Consider the following 14,270-nt stretch of genomic DNA (forward strand, 5'->3'; position numbering starts at 1 on the left):
AGGGCTGAGCCCCATGCACGCACACACGTCATGCTGATGTGCCCTCCGCCGCCGCCACGTCCCCACGGCTCCTTGCCGGCTTTATATATATGCCTGACCGGCGCTCCCTACACTGCAACTCTGCGAAGGAGTAGTACCCAGTTACCGCCTCTACGAGGGATTACATCGACATCAGCCCTCACAGTGCTAGACCGCGGTAGCAGTGAGATGGACACCACCAGGACGGAAGGCAAGGGCGACGCCGGCGGCAGGACGGAGGGGGCGGGCGACGTCGCCGGCAGCAAGGACTCCCTGAAGATGGTGGCGCTGCAGGCGCCGGTCACCGTCGAGCGCCCCGTCCGCGGCGACCTCGAGGAGCACGTCCCCAAGCCATGTGAGTACAGACGCTGCTTCAGTCGGGCTAGCTGGCTAGCTAAAACGTGTTCACCATTTGGCTGAGCAGATTTGGCGAGAGCTCTGGCGGCTCCGGACATCTACCACCCGGAGGGGACGACGGACGATCACCGCCACCACCACAACATGAGCGTGCTGCAGCAGCACGCCGCCTTCTTCGACCGCGACGACGATGGCATCATCTATCCATGGGAAACTTACAGCGGTACGTGTATATGTCGTGAGCGGTTCCTCTTCATCTGCATATTCCAGCTCCCCTCGCGCCAGTAATGCTGACGAACGTTTAACATATTAATTTGCCTGGTGTGCCAAATAAACATCTAGGATGCCGCGCGGTTGGGTTCAACGTGCTCATGTCTGCCATCATCGGGCTGCTCGTGAACCTGGTCATGAGCTATCCCACCCTGCCTGTGAGTGAAACATCTGACATTTTTTTTACTTCAGCAATCACATGTCTTTGCTTGTACCTGGCTGCAATCGAGCTCTGATTTCAGGGTTGGCTGCCGTCCCCGCTGCTGCCAATTTACGTCCACAACATCCACAAGTGCAAGCGCGCGAGTGACACGGGGACCTACGACAAAGAGGGCCGGTAACTAGCTGATTTTCTCTTCTCTCAGTCATGTTCGTCGGATCGCATGTGAAACCTCTGCGTGGTTCAGGTTCATGCCGGTGAATTTCGAGAACATCTTCAGCAAGTACGGCCGCACGTACCCCGACAGGCTCAGCTACGGGGAGCTGTGGCGGATGACCGAGGGGTGCCGGGAGGTGTTCGACTTCTTCGGCTGGTAAATTAATCAAGCACCGATTGATTCAGCATGAAGGCTTCGAATTTTTGCTTGATCCAGCTATTTTATAACTAGTTTGAGCTCGATGTGTTGGATTATCATCAGGGTTGCGATGAAGCTGGAGTGGTCGATCCTGTACGTGCTGGCGAGGGACGAGGAAGGGTACCTGTCGAGGGAGGCCATCCGGCGCATGTACGACGGCAGCCTCTTCGAGTACCTGGAGAAGCAGCGCCATGCCCAGCAGGAGCACGTCAAGATGTCCTAGATCATCGTCATGTCGCCGTTCATGGACATGGTGGTGTCAGTGTTAAACTGCTGTGAACTGCAAGTCTGTAATGAGACCGTGGGTATCGGAGGATCAGTGCTAGGCTTGCGATAGTTCCCTGTATATGGAACGGGCCCTGATCCGTGTGGAGCATAAATAATGTGATGTGCCGCTGGCTTTGTGTGTGATGAGGCTGGGGATCGCGATTCGGTCGACGGGGAGGCTGCGTTGTCCAGTCGTGTGTGCGGTGCGGAGAGCAGGCTACAGATCTTACATTTAAATAATATGTATAAGCTGAAAACATATACATACAAGGCCTATTAGCTCAGCTGGTTAGAGCGTCGTGCTAATAACGCGAAGGTCACAGGTTCGAGACCTGTATGGGCCAATCTTTTTAATTTATTTTTATTTTTATCTTTTACGTGGTGCAATGTATGTAGCTAAAACCATGAGTTTTTTTTCAACGGGAGATTGGACTTACATTCTCACTTTTTGCACAATAGACCCTAGAATTGAAGTACAAAACGTCGGTAGAAGAATCAGTGTTGTTGTAGATGCACCTCCGCCCTACTCCAGACTCGCGTTGGTCATAGGTTCGAGACTTATATGAGCTATTCTTTTTGTGCTTATCCAGTGTGATGAAGTAGCTAAATCATGAGACTTTAGTTTAAAACAGTGGACGTACAAAGTACATATAGAACAAAAAGAACGTGAATAACTAGTATTAAACAGTTTCTTATATTTTGCGCAACAGATCTTAGAATTAAACTAGAAAATGCAATCACATCTAGCTCCACGAGAGCCTCCTTGGAGTTCGTTGATGACCATCCGTCGTCGGCTACGGTGGGTAGTGGTCGCCCGGTCGGTCATCAAGAACGGTAGCAGAACCAGAATCAACGCTGTCGTGGATGCACTCCCTATAGAAGATCCACGGCTCCCCTATTGTAGGCTCGCATCAACATCATCATATCTTCTCTCGAACATCACAATGATGAGAGGGAGGGAACCGCATACCTTGACCACCACCAGCGGCTTGCAGAAGATAGAGGCTTTATTAACGGAGGCGCCAACAAGACCTCTAAACATTGCCTTCGGCTCCAACCATAGGGCACCGTGCCGAGTAGAAGCATCCGCTACAACAAAAGCCATTGTCACTGACGGGTTATCTCTGACGGGGCCCAAGAATCCATGAGAGATGACTTTATCGGCCACCCAAAAATTGCTCGGAGGTGTTATCCTAACTAGTGGGCTCAGTGGTAGTACAGAAGTACCTGTCGGATAAGAGGCCAGTTGGGGGGGGGGGGTATGTCCTCTCTGATGGGCATTATATTGACTTGTCACCTTGTGTGGATCATCTCCTATGAGTCTTTGTACCGACGGGTGATTATTAATGACGGTTAGACTCCCGACTCCCATCAGAGGTGACTCAGATCTCTGACTCTTTGTTTTTTTTATGTTGATTTTCTCCATCAGTGGCGTTCGAGCCCGTATTATGTATGCCGGAGGTGCCGGACCTTCCGACCGAGTACGACGACAGTGTTGTCACCTTGGTCAAAAATTCATGCAGATCCACCATTTTCCCAGTCCTAGGTCTTAGTTGCTTGTAACTTTTGCCCTCCTTTCCCCACTCCGCCGTCGCTATTGCAGTCTTGATTCCCGATGCTTTCCAAACCGACCGCCGTCGTTGGCACCCTCGACCGTCGTCGTTAGCACCCTTGATGCTAGGGGGCGGGATGTGTGGCAGATTTTTTCGTGAAGCTGGTCCAATTGTCTAACTCCTTTGGCTCTGATTTTTCTTTTGCGGGATGGTATGTGGTCGCCGCCTGCAACCGTAGCGAGGTGGTTGGGGTGCCTGAGCCAATGTACTTTTTTTTCTTGAGAATTACCTGAGCCAATGTACCCTAAACTGCTAAAACAAACACACCCTAAACTGCTATTTGGGCCGAAATAATATAACTACGAGTGTGTTCTGGCCTTCTGGGCTTATGCCCTTGGCATATTGTAGGCTTTTCGTCCTGCTCACCGCCGCCACCCAAAGCCCACGAAACACACCTGCGGACTCAGCGGTAAACGAGGAACCATGTTGCGGGCGGCGGCGTCAAAGTGCGCCGGCGGCGCCATCCGGCGACTGTCGGCAGCAGCCGCTGTAGGCGCGAGGAGGAAGCCTCCCCAGGACGAGGGGGACTGGTCCTACTACAAGGAGTGGTGGGGCGACGACGACGGCCCCGGCGACGGGGCACAAACCGTCTTCCGCCGCCACTCCGAGCACGGCAATGGCGTCGTCTCCGTCGTGGCGTACCCAGCCTCCCAACCGGTAGCTTCCGCTTCCTTTCTCCCTAGTTCCCATCTTGGTCTATTTCTGGCTTGAAGAAATGGAGATTCAGAGCTCCTCGTCTGCTCCCTATGCTAGAGAAGCTAACGAACGGAACACCTTTTTGCTCATAGATCACTACGAGTGCGATCCTCCAAATATTAGAAACTTAAACATCAAATTTCTGTATTAATTGATTGATTCATGCTGGTTCCTGGCAAAAAAAAAAGTGTTCATTGTGGCTGAAGAACTTGGGGGTAAAATGGTACTACCTCCGGCCCAAATTAATTGTTGCAGGCCATTACTATGTCCAGTTCTGATTCTAGTACCATGTGCATCAATTAACTTGTGCTGGAGGGGGTACCTTTTTTTTTGTCTAACTTGAATATTTCATATATGCTACTTATTACAATCATTTTGAATCTAGTCATTTATCCATACTGTACAATATACTATTGATTTTTTAAGAGCTTAGACCAATCTGTTCTGGATTCATACAGAAATACATTTTCTTTTTTTTCGTGGCAGGGCAGCGATCAGTGGCCGGTAATGGAGAGATGGCTTCAAGAGAGAAATTCAGTACTATACCCAGAATCAACTGTAGCTGACCAGTTTAAGATACTAGGCTACCAGTGGCGAGTAATGCGCTTTAATGACCATACACGGCAAACTGCTGCAAAAGTAATGGCGTGTTACAGGTCCGGGGGTGATAGAGCATTTTACTCGATGCAACAACCAAATTGTGTAGCTGTTCCTTGTGAGTTCACTTGTACTATGTTTAACCAATCGTAATGATGAATTGATGATAATGTGTCCATGCTGGGGTTTTTAATATCTTCTAGGTCAACAGACATCAGTAACATTATTCCCCTGATTGTTTCTTAGCTGCAAGTGTTATGTGTCGTCAAGATACGATGCAGGTTTTCTGTAGATGAGCATGTAGGTGTTAAATTATATGCAAAACTAAAACAATTTCATTTTTCACATGTTTTTAAGTTTTGATTCTATACCTCATACACATCTGAGTATCTGACAGCCATTATTTACAGATGCCAAGAGTATGGTATCAGCTGGATTGACAGCACTATCTTGCTGTTCTTTTGATGTACCTCGAGCAGTTTCTGAGCACAACACTATGAAAATTCTTTGTATAGGCCATGGTGGCGGCAGCATACCATTATTTTTGGCTAGTAAATTCAAAGGTATGATACCACTGGCTTCACTAATGCTTATTACCCCATATACATGGTTACTAGATTTTTGTTCGGGTAATTTTGTTTCTTGCACAGCACAAACTGAATTGAGGTTATTACCTTCAGGTCTTTGTTGTCTGGTTAGAAACGATACGCCCGGCTTGTGTAACTGCAAAAGTGCAACAGTAATGTGTATAATAACTAACATCTGAGTACATAAAAAAGTGTAGAAGCATAGGGCCAGCCGGCCATCTCCCTGCACTAAATTGCTGAAGGCAAATCATTTGATGGATTTTTTGGGCTAACACAGTATTCCCTACTGTAGTTGTACCTGTAAATCCTTAGTTTTTCAGTTCTCTAGTTAATAGAAAAACTTATCATCTGTTTCAGGTGCTGCCGTCCACATTGTGGAAATCGATCCAGTTGTCGTTTCAGCGTCGGTTGAATCCATGGGTTTCCCTGCATCACCTGCGAAAGGGTTATCAACTCACTGCATGCAGCCTGCTGACGCAGACAAGCTGTTGTGGGGAGGCATCCATGACCGTATCTTCCTCCACATAACAGATGCAGAAGATTTCATTGTTACCGATAGCAACGTTTACGACTTAGTCTTCATCGACGCATATGACGGAAACGACATATTTCCCCGCAAGCTCTGGGACGTCGATGGGGCATTCCTGAAGAACCTAGAGGAGAAAGTACACCCTGTCCATGGCACTGTAGTTGTGAACTTGCATTCTGATTCAGAGCTATGCCCAGATGTCGAAGACGAAGCCCCTTTCGAGAGCACGTTTCCTATGGGCAAGTACGTTTCCCAGGTCTGCAGCGCGTACAAGCAGCACTTCGGGCTGGCCTTCATGGCGGCCGCCCCGTGGCTCTGCAACGTCACCCTGGTCGCCTGCCGCGATAAGGTGATACTGCGTGGTGCGCCGGTAGGGCGTAGTGGTAGAGACTTTGTTCTTAGCAAGCTCCTGTCGAGGTCGAGCATGGTCGAGCAGGCGTTGGACCTGCCGTTTCCTTGCCTGCAGTATGTGAAGAATGGTTTCACGCTGGTCGAATGATCTTTTGATATTTTATGAAAACAATCATCTCTTTTCTTTCTGCGCCATTTGGTCTCGCGGATTGATGAGTAATTTTTGAACTCGTGCCATGGTTTCCTGTAACCTTTTCGCCGGCAGTTTGCAGGACGTTGGTGAGATTTCTGTGAAGAATTCGATTGACTGCTCAATTCATGAATGATCGTTGTTTGATTCACGCCTACTCCTATATAATGTTTGTGAAGACTGCTACTTTTACATCAATTCAAAAGAGATCACACAGACCAACTCGCCGGTTGACATGCATCATTGCTCGTTTATTTTCTCAGCCTGGAGACTCGAATTGGTTCGGGTAACGAGTTCTCTAAGCACTACGACCGAGAGCTCGAGATTGCAGGGCATGAACATTGAGGTTGACTTGTGAGGAGATGTGGCCACAAAGTCAGGGGACGGACACGTGACATACATGAAACCGGACGCGGATGGCTTAGTTTAGCTGGGTGGATCGTATCGAAGCAAAGTACGGCTGGCATATGGCTTAATCTAGCATCCTCTTGTCCTAGAAAAGGGGGAAGTAAAGTTTGAACTCTGAGCAGGCCTTGGTTTTTCTTCATGAATTGCACTTGCACTAGAGTACAGATGCACACGCATGTAGCAATATTCCAAGTAAGCTTGGTTAACTATTAGGCCCATGACACGTCCTCACTGCCGGTCAAAAGTCTGGAGTTTGCCGGTTGAAGGTTTTTCCTTGCTACATGTAGAATCTAGAGCTCGTTTCTTGTAAACTGGATAATGATTCACGTGCATGCACCCACCGCCATCACCATGAACAGACGCTTTAGATAGAAAAAAAAAGTATATATTAAACTGCCGACATGGACGCAAGTACTACACAACACGCCGCGGTTCATGTGATACAAATCAAGCCACGAGAGGCGAGATCTCGAGGAAACCTCACCTTTCCTGCCAGCAAGAAAACACCCATAGAGTGATAGAGAGCACCGATGCTGCTACGGAGCTCCTCCACGCCATACCTGCACTCCTTCCTCTCCTCCTCCTCCACATCCTCCCCTTCCTCTCTCCACCTCCGGCGAGCCTTCTCCGACGGCCACCTCCCGTCCCTCAACCCCAACGACGACAACAAGACAACCGGCCTCCACACCGAGCTCTCCTTCTCCATCTACAACACCTTCAGCAGCAAGGCACCACCGCCCGTCCAGATGGAGCCCCACCACGAGCAAGAGCTGGAGGACGATCAGGAGGACCAGACGCTGGCGGTGCAGCCGGAATTGCCGGAGCTGCCGCTGTTCCTGGCGAGAGGCGTGGGGATCGACCGCATAGCTTCCGGCCTCTTCACCGCCGGCATGGATTCCCAGGCCGCCGTCACTAGGATGGTGAGCGGCGTGGACGAGATGGTCGTGATGGCGCTGGACGCCCAGTACAAGGAGATGGTGGACGAGCAGCCCGGAAACGCGCTGTTCCTGCGAAACTACGCGCAGTTCCTCCACGAGGTACCTTATGATCTGTCGTCAGTCACTCGCTGCTACGTATATCTCGTCATGGTTCAGGAGTTGTTTAGTCTGAAACCCTGTGTATCGCCCTTTTCGATCAAGAGTTGGATGCCTAACGGTAGTACGTCCCATTGATGTTCTTGGAATCCATTACTTTAGCTCCGCAAAAAACCAGGGATCGGTTGGTTGGCAGTACGTGTAATCTACCGTCAGCGCAAATTTAAGCGCGCTTTGGATCTATATGCATCTGCCATTCTGCCAACCACTCTGAACCATGTTAAATAGCAAAAAATAAACTTGAAAAGATTCATTTGTTTTTGTGCTTGGCACTGTGAACATTGTAACTGACTCAGAAAGCACAGCTGGGATGTGAATTCAGCATGATGGAAAAAGGATGTCAGCCAGACTCCTATACTGTTTCTCAGTGATAAAGGCCATTTCCTTTAGAATTCTTATTGACCATTTTAGACCAAGTAGTTGTTATTGATCTGCTGTGCTGCCAACTGATGAACCAGGTGAAGGGCGACCCCAGGAGGGCCGAGGAGTACTACTCGCGCGCCATGCTCGCCGACCCGAGCGACGGCGAGATCATGTCGCAGTACGCCAAGCTGGTGTGGGCGGTGCACCGTGACCACGAGAGGTCCCTCGCCTACTTCCAGAAGTCGGTGCAGGCATCCCCGCGGAACAGGTACGCACGCTAGGCCGTCCTCCATACAAAAAAATACACTGAATATAAGCTCCTTCAAGCTGGCCGGTAGCTAACCGTGGTTTGGCCGTCATGGCAGCCACGTCCTCGCGGCGTACGCCAGCTTCCTGTGGGAGCAGGACGACGACGACGATCTCGATGTCGGAGAAGGCGAGCAAGGAGCGCCGGAGTCTCCAGCTGCACAGACAATGCAGGTTGCTTCTGCGGCCGTTTGAGTGTTTGACCATGGTGGCCAGGACAGCCCGAGGCGTGCGCGAATGGTCATGGTCATCCTAGCTTGTATGGTGTTTGTGTGTGATCCGCGAATGATCTAGCTGTGTGTCAAGAATAAATCCCGGAATTGTTGGAGGGGCAAAGGGTTTGGTGACTTCATCTGCAAATGCCAGCAACGTTTTTTGAAGAATGCAAAAAATGTACCCTAATGTTTCTTGGTTCAGAATAAGATCCTGCAGGTTATGCATTGTATTACCCCGTAGTAACTTCCTCATGCTGGCGCGCCTTGATGGGTTGGCACATGCCTTCATGCTTCCCTGCAACTGCATCAGGAAGGCAGGCTGAACTCCAGTCGTAGAGAGATTCATACTAATAATGACAGCAGACACTACTACGTCCCAGTAGCAACGCTCAGCTCCTTGATCAAGCCGGCACTTTCTCAATGCGTTTCATGAATAAAGACCCAATGATCCTCGAGTCAGGGTGATCCCTTGTACGGAGTATGTGTCTAACTAGCAGACCAGCATTTCACCGTGCGTTCTTAGTTGTGCAACGGTCTTCACCTACGATGTTATGCTTCATAGAAACTAAAGGGTTTCGCAAGCTAGCGTCTACAAATTATAAGCTCTGAAGCATGACCTTCTGCAAACAGGAATAGCTTCAACGGCTGTAATGCCGTATGCTACATGACGTTACCACTTTGCCTACGGCACAGCGCAGGCAAACATTGCAGCTGTACACATTGTGACATGCTAGGAAGATAATATTACTAAAGCTATCGATGGACACAGATCAAATGATAACAGTGACCCTTCTTTTTCATGTCTCGGCAGCTCAGGTTTCGTTCATACCAGATATGCAGCAGAAATTACTATCATGCAGCAATTGATATATAACTCCCATCTAGAGACGAGTCATGAAATAACGGCTAGGCAATACTCAAAGTTTCTCCAGATAACCGCCCTTTGTTGTGACAAAATTATGGCCAGGGCCGCACCAGGTAGAGAGCACCAAATGGGATACGACCATTCGCCAGCAGAGAAAATGCGAAACTACTCGTAATCGTCATATTGACGTCCACCCCTCCTTTGGTACCCATTTCCCTTTGACCGAGTAGAGTAATCCGTTTCATAGCGCCCACCATATTGACCCCTTGAGAAATCTGAAGTTCTTCCCCGTCCTCGTCCTGCAAATTGGGACGCAATAGTTAACACTTAACAGTCCTAAGAAAGGACATGAATTCAAACACCACAGCCATGTTCTATTGAACTCAAATTGGATAAAAATACATTTTAGGGGAAGCAATAGTTAACACTTAACAGTCCTAAGAAAGGACATGAATTCAAAACCACAGCCCTGTTCTATTGAACTCAAATTGGATAAAAATACATTCTGGGGGAAGCAATAGTAGAACATGACTTCAAAAACCACAGCCCTGTTCTATTGAGCTCAAATTGGATAAAGATACATTCTGGGGGAAGCAATAGTTAACACTTAACAGTCCTAAGAAAGGACATGAATTCAAAAACCACAGCCCTGTTCTATTGAACTAAAACTGGATTAAAATACATTCTAGGGGTATTTTTCTCGTCCTTTGAAAGTAGGGATTTCTAATTATGATGAGATTTTATCATGGGGTCATGCTCTATAGGGTATGTGACAGATACTTACTTCCACCGCCACGGAAGATTATACTGGTAGGCCTCCTCTCCTCAACAAATACTTGACGCCCATTCAGCTCAATTGGAGATGCCTGATGTACAAAAGACCACCATAAAAAGTTAAATTCAGGTATAATGACAGCATATAGTGGGCATTCAGCCATTCTCAGACCACTGTCTCGTACATTTCTATGGACATCAACTACTGGCTAACACCTGAATACAAAAAAAAATCTAGATGTAACAGTGCAGTCTACTTCTAGTAGTTTGAAGTGGTGGATAAAAGATCTTCAACATGTTTTTTGATCATGCATAAAACAGAAGTCAGTGGGCTATGTACTAGCCTTCAAGAAAAATATTTGCTTTTTTTCTTTCATTTCTTACAGCAGAGTTTGCAAAAACATGTTAAGCACTTGGGCATGGCTACTTGGGATAGGAAGAGGATGCAGGAAACTAGTTCGCAATGTAGATGATGTACAAATAATGCAGGAGCATGCCAGACTAAGAAAACTTCAATCAATGACAGCCTAAGAAATTCAGAAACTCACCTCCAACGCATTCTGGATGCCCCTCATGCTTTCATACTCAACAAAGCCAAAGAAAACTCCAGCCTCCTGCATATTAGTAAATGAATCAGGAAAGCCAACAGCAAGAAGAACAAAATATAGATAGAATCACAGAAGCAACAAACCTTGCGACTCCGTATAGCAACTCCATCAGGTTTAATTCTTCCAAAAGCCTGAAAGGCCTTTTCAAGATCGAAGACTGAAGTGGCCGGAGAAAGATTACCAACATACACCGATAGGAACTCTTCTGCCAGAAAATAAAATCCATCATTTAGTCAATAGATAACCAAAAAGATTATGTCCACAGAAATTTTTAGGCATACACAAATACCTAACAATGGCACATAAAAGTGTGTTTTTCTTTTGCAAGGATGACAAACAGGATCAAATGGCTGTGGATAAGAGACCAAAAGTAAACTCAAATGTATAAGGTTCAGTTTTCTGCACTTCACATGCACATACATCCAAACACAACTTCAATTAACGACCAGATCAGAAAATTTACAATTGAAGGTCACATACATAAATCATTAGCATACTCATGAATCTAAAATAATGTGCAGCTTTCAAGTACCCAATAAGCTATTCCAGCAAGAAAACACAGAGCAAAGGGTGTCAACATAGAACAGTCAATCATTAATGGATAACTGAAATTTGCCAAATGTTAGAAAATGGCAATAAATTCACAAGGTAGATCCGAAAAGATTGAGAAGCGGGAGAAAGCAAGTATACAACAGAAAGAAACCTTCATCCTCAGGGACACTGGCATCCCGACGAGTGTCCAAGTTGGATTTCTCTTGCACTGCCTGTCGAACTGGCTGCGACTCTGCAGTCCCCACCATAGCCTTGTTGACAGGATTGGAGTGGATAACCTGATGGCCAGCGGGTCCTTTTGTTCGCAGCTGACAAATTTGCAACCAATCACCATAAAGTTGAAACTAAGAATTTGGCATGATTAAAAATGCACTACATGTTTGCTTACCACTGAAGCATATGTTTGCTTAGGTCGTTCTCCCACAGGTTCTTCTTCAGGGGCAGGTGGGGAAGGAGAGTGGGGAGGAGCAAGAGATGCATCCTTTTTAATGTCTGCTGTACTAGGGAAAGAGGGAGTAGGATATTCAATATGAGTTTCTTCGTTGATTGGAGCCTCATACTCCAAAGGATCTTGCTGCTGCATTTCATAGTTCTCATATATAATACCACTCTCCCTTTCCTCAACATCAACAGGAGCTGCAAACCCATTTGCTTCAAGTTCTTCAGCCACATAATCAGATGCTGAGGGATCAACCATAAAAGAAACTTTTATCACTACGACTATGGCTACAACTGAAGATACTATTCCTCAAGAAGAATGCAGAAGAATACACAAATTATATGTAAAAATAACAGAAGCTGGGAATTTGTCTAGAACGGAGTACTGCCTAAACTGGGACCATAGTTATAGTACTTAGAATGGTAAGGGGTAAATTAATCACTAAAGTTGGCAAAATGAAACATGATAAGGGGATTCAACAGTCTTCAGGGGAAAAATCAAAAGAGGTGCTCCAGGTGAGAATTTGTGATGACTATATCTAAATAACACATAACAATAAAACCTATACGCGAAATAGAACTAGCATCAAGAATTCAAGATTTACTTGATATATAGACAATATATGTCAAAGAACAGCTATCATCAGCTATGATGTAATTCAAATTATAAAAGCACTAACAGAAGTAGCTACACCACAAGAAACAGTGAGTGACAGTTATTTCTATGCACAATTCACTTGAACACTGTCAGGAGCAATACCTGTTTCAGTCAAGGTATTAGGGGCAGCCATATGGGGTATACTGTCAGCAAAACCGTAATCAGCAACTTGGTACTGAGTATCATACTCATCACAGATGAACTTAAAGATGTCACTGTACACAAAAAATCCATCTGGTTCGACCTGAGGAGCAAGAACGAAACTCTGGGAGAATCTCTTGCGTGAAGGGTAGCCCTTGAGTTGCACTAGACCAGTAACCAACCCAGAGATGGATCCACCCCATGACTCCAAGAAATTAGCCGTTCTAACCTCAACCTTGTGAACATTCATGCACATCAATATATCATTGATTTCCTGCATAATTTAACAAGAACAAAGGTAAGGCAAATATACTAGATGATGAAACTGGAACAGTAGATTGCCATGCTACAAGTTTGCAAGCTGAAACGAACAACAAAAAAAACTATCTATAAACTAAAGATTCCACTACTTCAATGACAGGGTTTTCGATATTTGAACTATGAAGCATGCAAAATCACAACAAGACCAATGAAGTATAATCATCAGGCAATTAGCATGAACCAAGTGTTCAGAGAAGCCTTATAACCATACCTACCAACTTATCATAAAACTTGGCTAACAAAATATAGAGGGTGCCCGGTAAATAGTGAGGTAATAAAACGATACTTGTGCATTTCAATTGCACAGAATGAGAAACCAACTTTAAATAAGAGATGAAACCACAATCCAGGTACTCTGCCCTGTTTACCCTTGAACACTAATGTTTTACTACCTGTTGTGATTTAATATAACAGCAGGAAATGGATGGAAACAACATGGAGAATACAAAGTTGTACCTCAACTGATACACATCCACACCACTGAGAAACTATTTGAGCACCAGATCCTGAATCATAAAAACTTGTGAACTTGGTAACAGTGTTTTTCCTAATACAAATTACATGAAACCACTGCATAATACTCGTTCCAAAAGGCCCGAAATTCCATCATTCCCAGCAGCACAGCAAATCCCATCATAAAACAAGGCACTGAAAACTAAGACACTAGGCACATTCAGTCAGGTGCATACTCACGAACCATCTATCAGAACAGAACAGAACAGAACAGAACAGAACAGAAGAGGACAGACATCAACATGCATTGCACACCACCCACTTGTACTTGGTACTGACATGGCAATGGTTACGACTATCGGCACCAGTGGGAGTAATAAATACAGAAGAAAATAAATACAGAAGAAAATGACTAGTAGATTGGGTTTATACATACCTCGACCGTCTCCCCAAACGCGGAGTGGAGCGTCTGGCAGTCGAGCCTGACGACGGTGCTCCCGGCCGTGTAGAACTGCCTGGCCAGCTCCGGGGTGTTGGCGAGCACGCTGTAGTAGCCGCGCAGGAAGAAGGAGCCCACCTGCCAGAACCAGAACCAAAACCCTACGCGTCAGCCCAAAACCTCCGCCCAAGGGGTGGTGTGGTTCGGCCCGGCGGGCGGCGCTCACCTCGAAGGCGTAGGGGTGGCCGGCGATGCGGTGCTGCTCCCGCCGCAGCTCGTCCATGGCCGCCGGCGGAGAACCCTAGCGCGGGGCGCGAGGGTAGGGGGAGGGGCGAACCGGGCCGACGGCGCGTCCTCCCGCGAGGCGCGCGCGGCGAGAGGAAGGGCGTGGCGGCGGAGGCGGCTAGGGTTTCCGGGGCTCGCCGCGTCGGGTTGTACGGGGAAGGGAGGCGGAATGGGGATTTGGAGCCGGGGTAGGGGAGGGGAAGGAAGGTTTTAAAATGGACTGGCTGGTGGTCGCCGCTGGCCTTTATTACTGCCTTCCTTTCGCCGTCCCGTTTCCTTTCCGGGAGCCGTCCGGTCGGT

At 47.1% G+C, this 14,270-nt stretch overlaps 4 protein-coding genes and 1 non-coding gene across 6 annotated transcripts; 4 read left to right on the forward strand and 1 right to left on the reverse strand.

Annotated features, from left to right (window-relative positions):
• Positions 1-207: 207 nt before the first annotated feature.
• LOC124671583 (peroxygenase-like) lies at positions 208-1,443 on the forward strand. The gene is made up of 6 exons (XM_047207939.1): positions 208-373; positions 443-598; positions 718-803; positions 888-982; positions 1,053-1,178; positions 1,284-1,443. Exons 1-6 carry the CDS (start codon positions 208-210, stop codon positions 1,441-1,443), a joined length of 789 nt encoding a protein of 262 aa, XP_047063895.1.
• A 314-nt stretch (positions 1,444-1,757) lies between these two features.
• On the forward strand, positions 1,758-1,831 carry TRNAI-AAU. Its single transcript has one exon. It is a non-coding gene; the product is annotated as a tRNA-Ile (tRNA).
• Positions 1,832-3,523: 1,692 nt separating this feature from the next.
• Positions 3,524-6,008, forward strand: LOC124671584. The gene is made up of 4 exons (XM_047207940.1): positions 3,524-3,757; positions 4,283-4,511; positions 4,804-4,956; positions 5,338-6,008. The coding sequence occupies exons 1-4, from the start codon at positions 3,524-3,526 to the stop codon at positions 6,006-6,008; spliced, it is 1,287 nt and encodes a 428-aa protein (XP_047063896.1).
• Positions 6,009-6,981: 973 nt separating this feature from the next.
• LOC124678988 lies at positions 6,982-8,416 on the forward strand. The gene is made up of 3 exons (XM_047214830.1): positions 6,982-7,495; positions 8,011-8,183; positions 8,281-8,416. Exons 1-3 carry the CDS (start codon positions 6,989-6,991, stop codon positions 8,414-8,416), a joined length of 816 nt encoding a protein of 271 aa, XP_047070786.1. The 5' UTR covers positions 6,982-6,988.
• Positions 8,417-9,206: 790 nt separating this feature from the next.
• LOC124675793 (nuclear transport factor 2-like) lies at positions 9,207-13,968 on the reverse strand. Of its 2 annotated transcripts, none has more exons than XM_047211867.1 (9): positions 13,912-13,968; positions 13,683-13,823; positions 12,434-12,746; positions 11,624-11,916; positions 11,387-11,543; positions 10,767-10,885; positions 10,624-10,689; positions 10,086-10,167; positions 9,207-9,600 (listed from the first exon to the last, which is right to left on the reverse strand). In XM_047211867.1, the coding sequence occupies exons 1-9, from the start codon at positions 13,966-13,968 to the stop codon at positions 9,467-9,469; spliced, it is 1,362 nt and encodes a 453-aa protein (XP_047067823.1). In that variant the 3' UTR covers positions 9,207-9,466. The 2 variants fall into 2 exon arrangements, with proteins under 2 accessions (XP_047067823.1, XP_047067822.1); XM_047211866.1 differs by having other exon boundaries at positions 10,767-10,888.
• Positions 13,969-14,270: the final 302 nt, after the last annotated feature.

The sequence above is a fragment of the Lolium rigidum genome, chromosome 7 (genome assembly GCF_022539505.1).
Source record: "Lolium rigidum isolate FL_2022 chromosome 7, APGP_CSIRO_Lrig_0.1, whole genome shotgun sequence".
In the NCBI taxonomy this organism is placed as follows: Eukaryota; Viridiplantae; Streptophyta; class Magnoliopsida; order Poales; family Poaceae; genus Lolium; species Lolium rigidum.

Bases quoted from the DNA above. Each gene is read 5' to 3' on its own strand.
- LOC124671584 (XM_047207940.1), top strand. From the start codon at position 3,524: ATGTTGCGGGCGGCGGCGTCAAAGTGCGCCGGCGGCGCCATCCGGCGA. The intron at 3,758-4,282 runs GTAGCTTCCGCT...TTTTCGTGGCAG, and splicing joins CGTACCCAGCCTCCCAACCG to GGCAGCGATCAGTGGCCGGT. The intron at 4,512-4,803 runs GTGAGTTCACTT...CATTATTTACAG, and splicing joins AAATTGTGTAGCTGTTCCTT to ATGCCAAGAGTATGGTATCA.
- LOC124675793 (XM_047211866.1), bottom strand. From the start codon at position 13,968: ATGGACGAGCTGCGGCGGGAGCAGCACCGCATCGCCGGCCACCCCTAC. The intron at 11,544-11,623 runs GTAAGCAAACAT...CAAATTTGTCAG, and splicing joins AGCAAACATATGCTTCAGTG to CTGCGAACAAAAGGACCCGC. The intron at 10,889-11,386 runs GTTTCTTTCTGT...ATTTTCTGGCAG, and splicing joins CAGTGTCCCTGAGGATGAAG to AAGAGTTCCTATCGGTGTAT.
- LOC124678988 (XM_047214830.1), top strand. From the start codon at position 6,989: ATGCTGCTACGGAGCTCCTCCACGCCATACCTGCACTCCTTCCTCTCC. The intron at 7,496-8,010 runs GTACCTTATGAT...CTGATGAACCAG, and splicing joins ACGCGCAGTTCCTCCACGAG to GTGAAGGGCGACCCCAGGAG. The intron at 8,184-8,280 runs GTACGCACGCTA...CCGTCATGGCAG, and splicing joins CAGGCATCCCCGCGGAACAG to CCACGTCCTCGCGGCGTACG.
- LOC124671583 (XM_047207939.1), top strand. From the start codon at position 208: ATGGACACCACCAGGACGGAAGGCAAGGGCGACGCCGGCGGCAGGACG. The intron at 374-442 runs GTGAGTACAGAC...TTGGCTGAGCAG, and splicing joins GGAGCACGTCCCCAAGCCAT to ATTTGGCGAGAGCTCTGGCG. The intron at 804-887 runs GTGAGTGAAACA...CTCTGATTTCAG, and splicing joins TGAGCTATCCCACCCTGCCT to GGTTGGCTGCCGTCCCCGCT.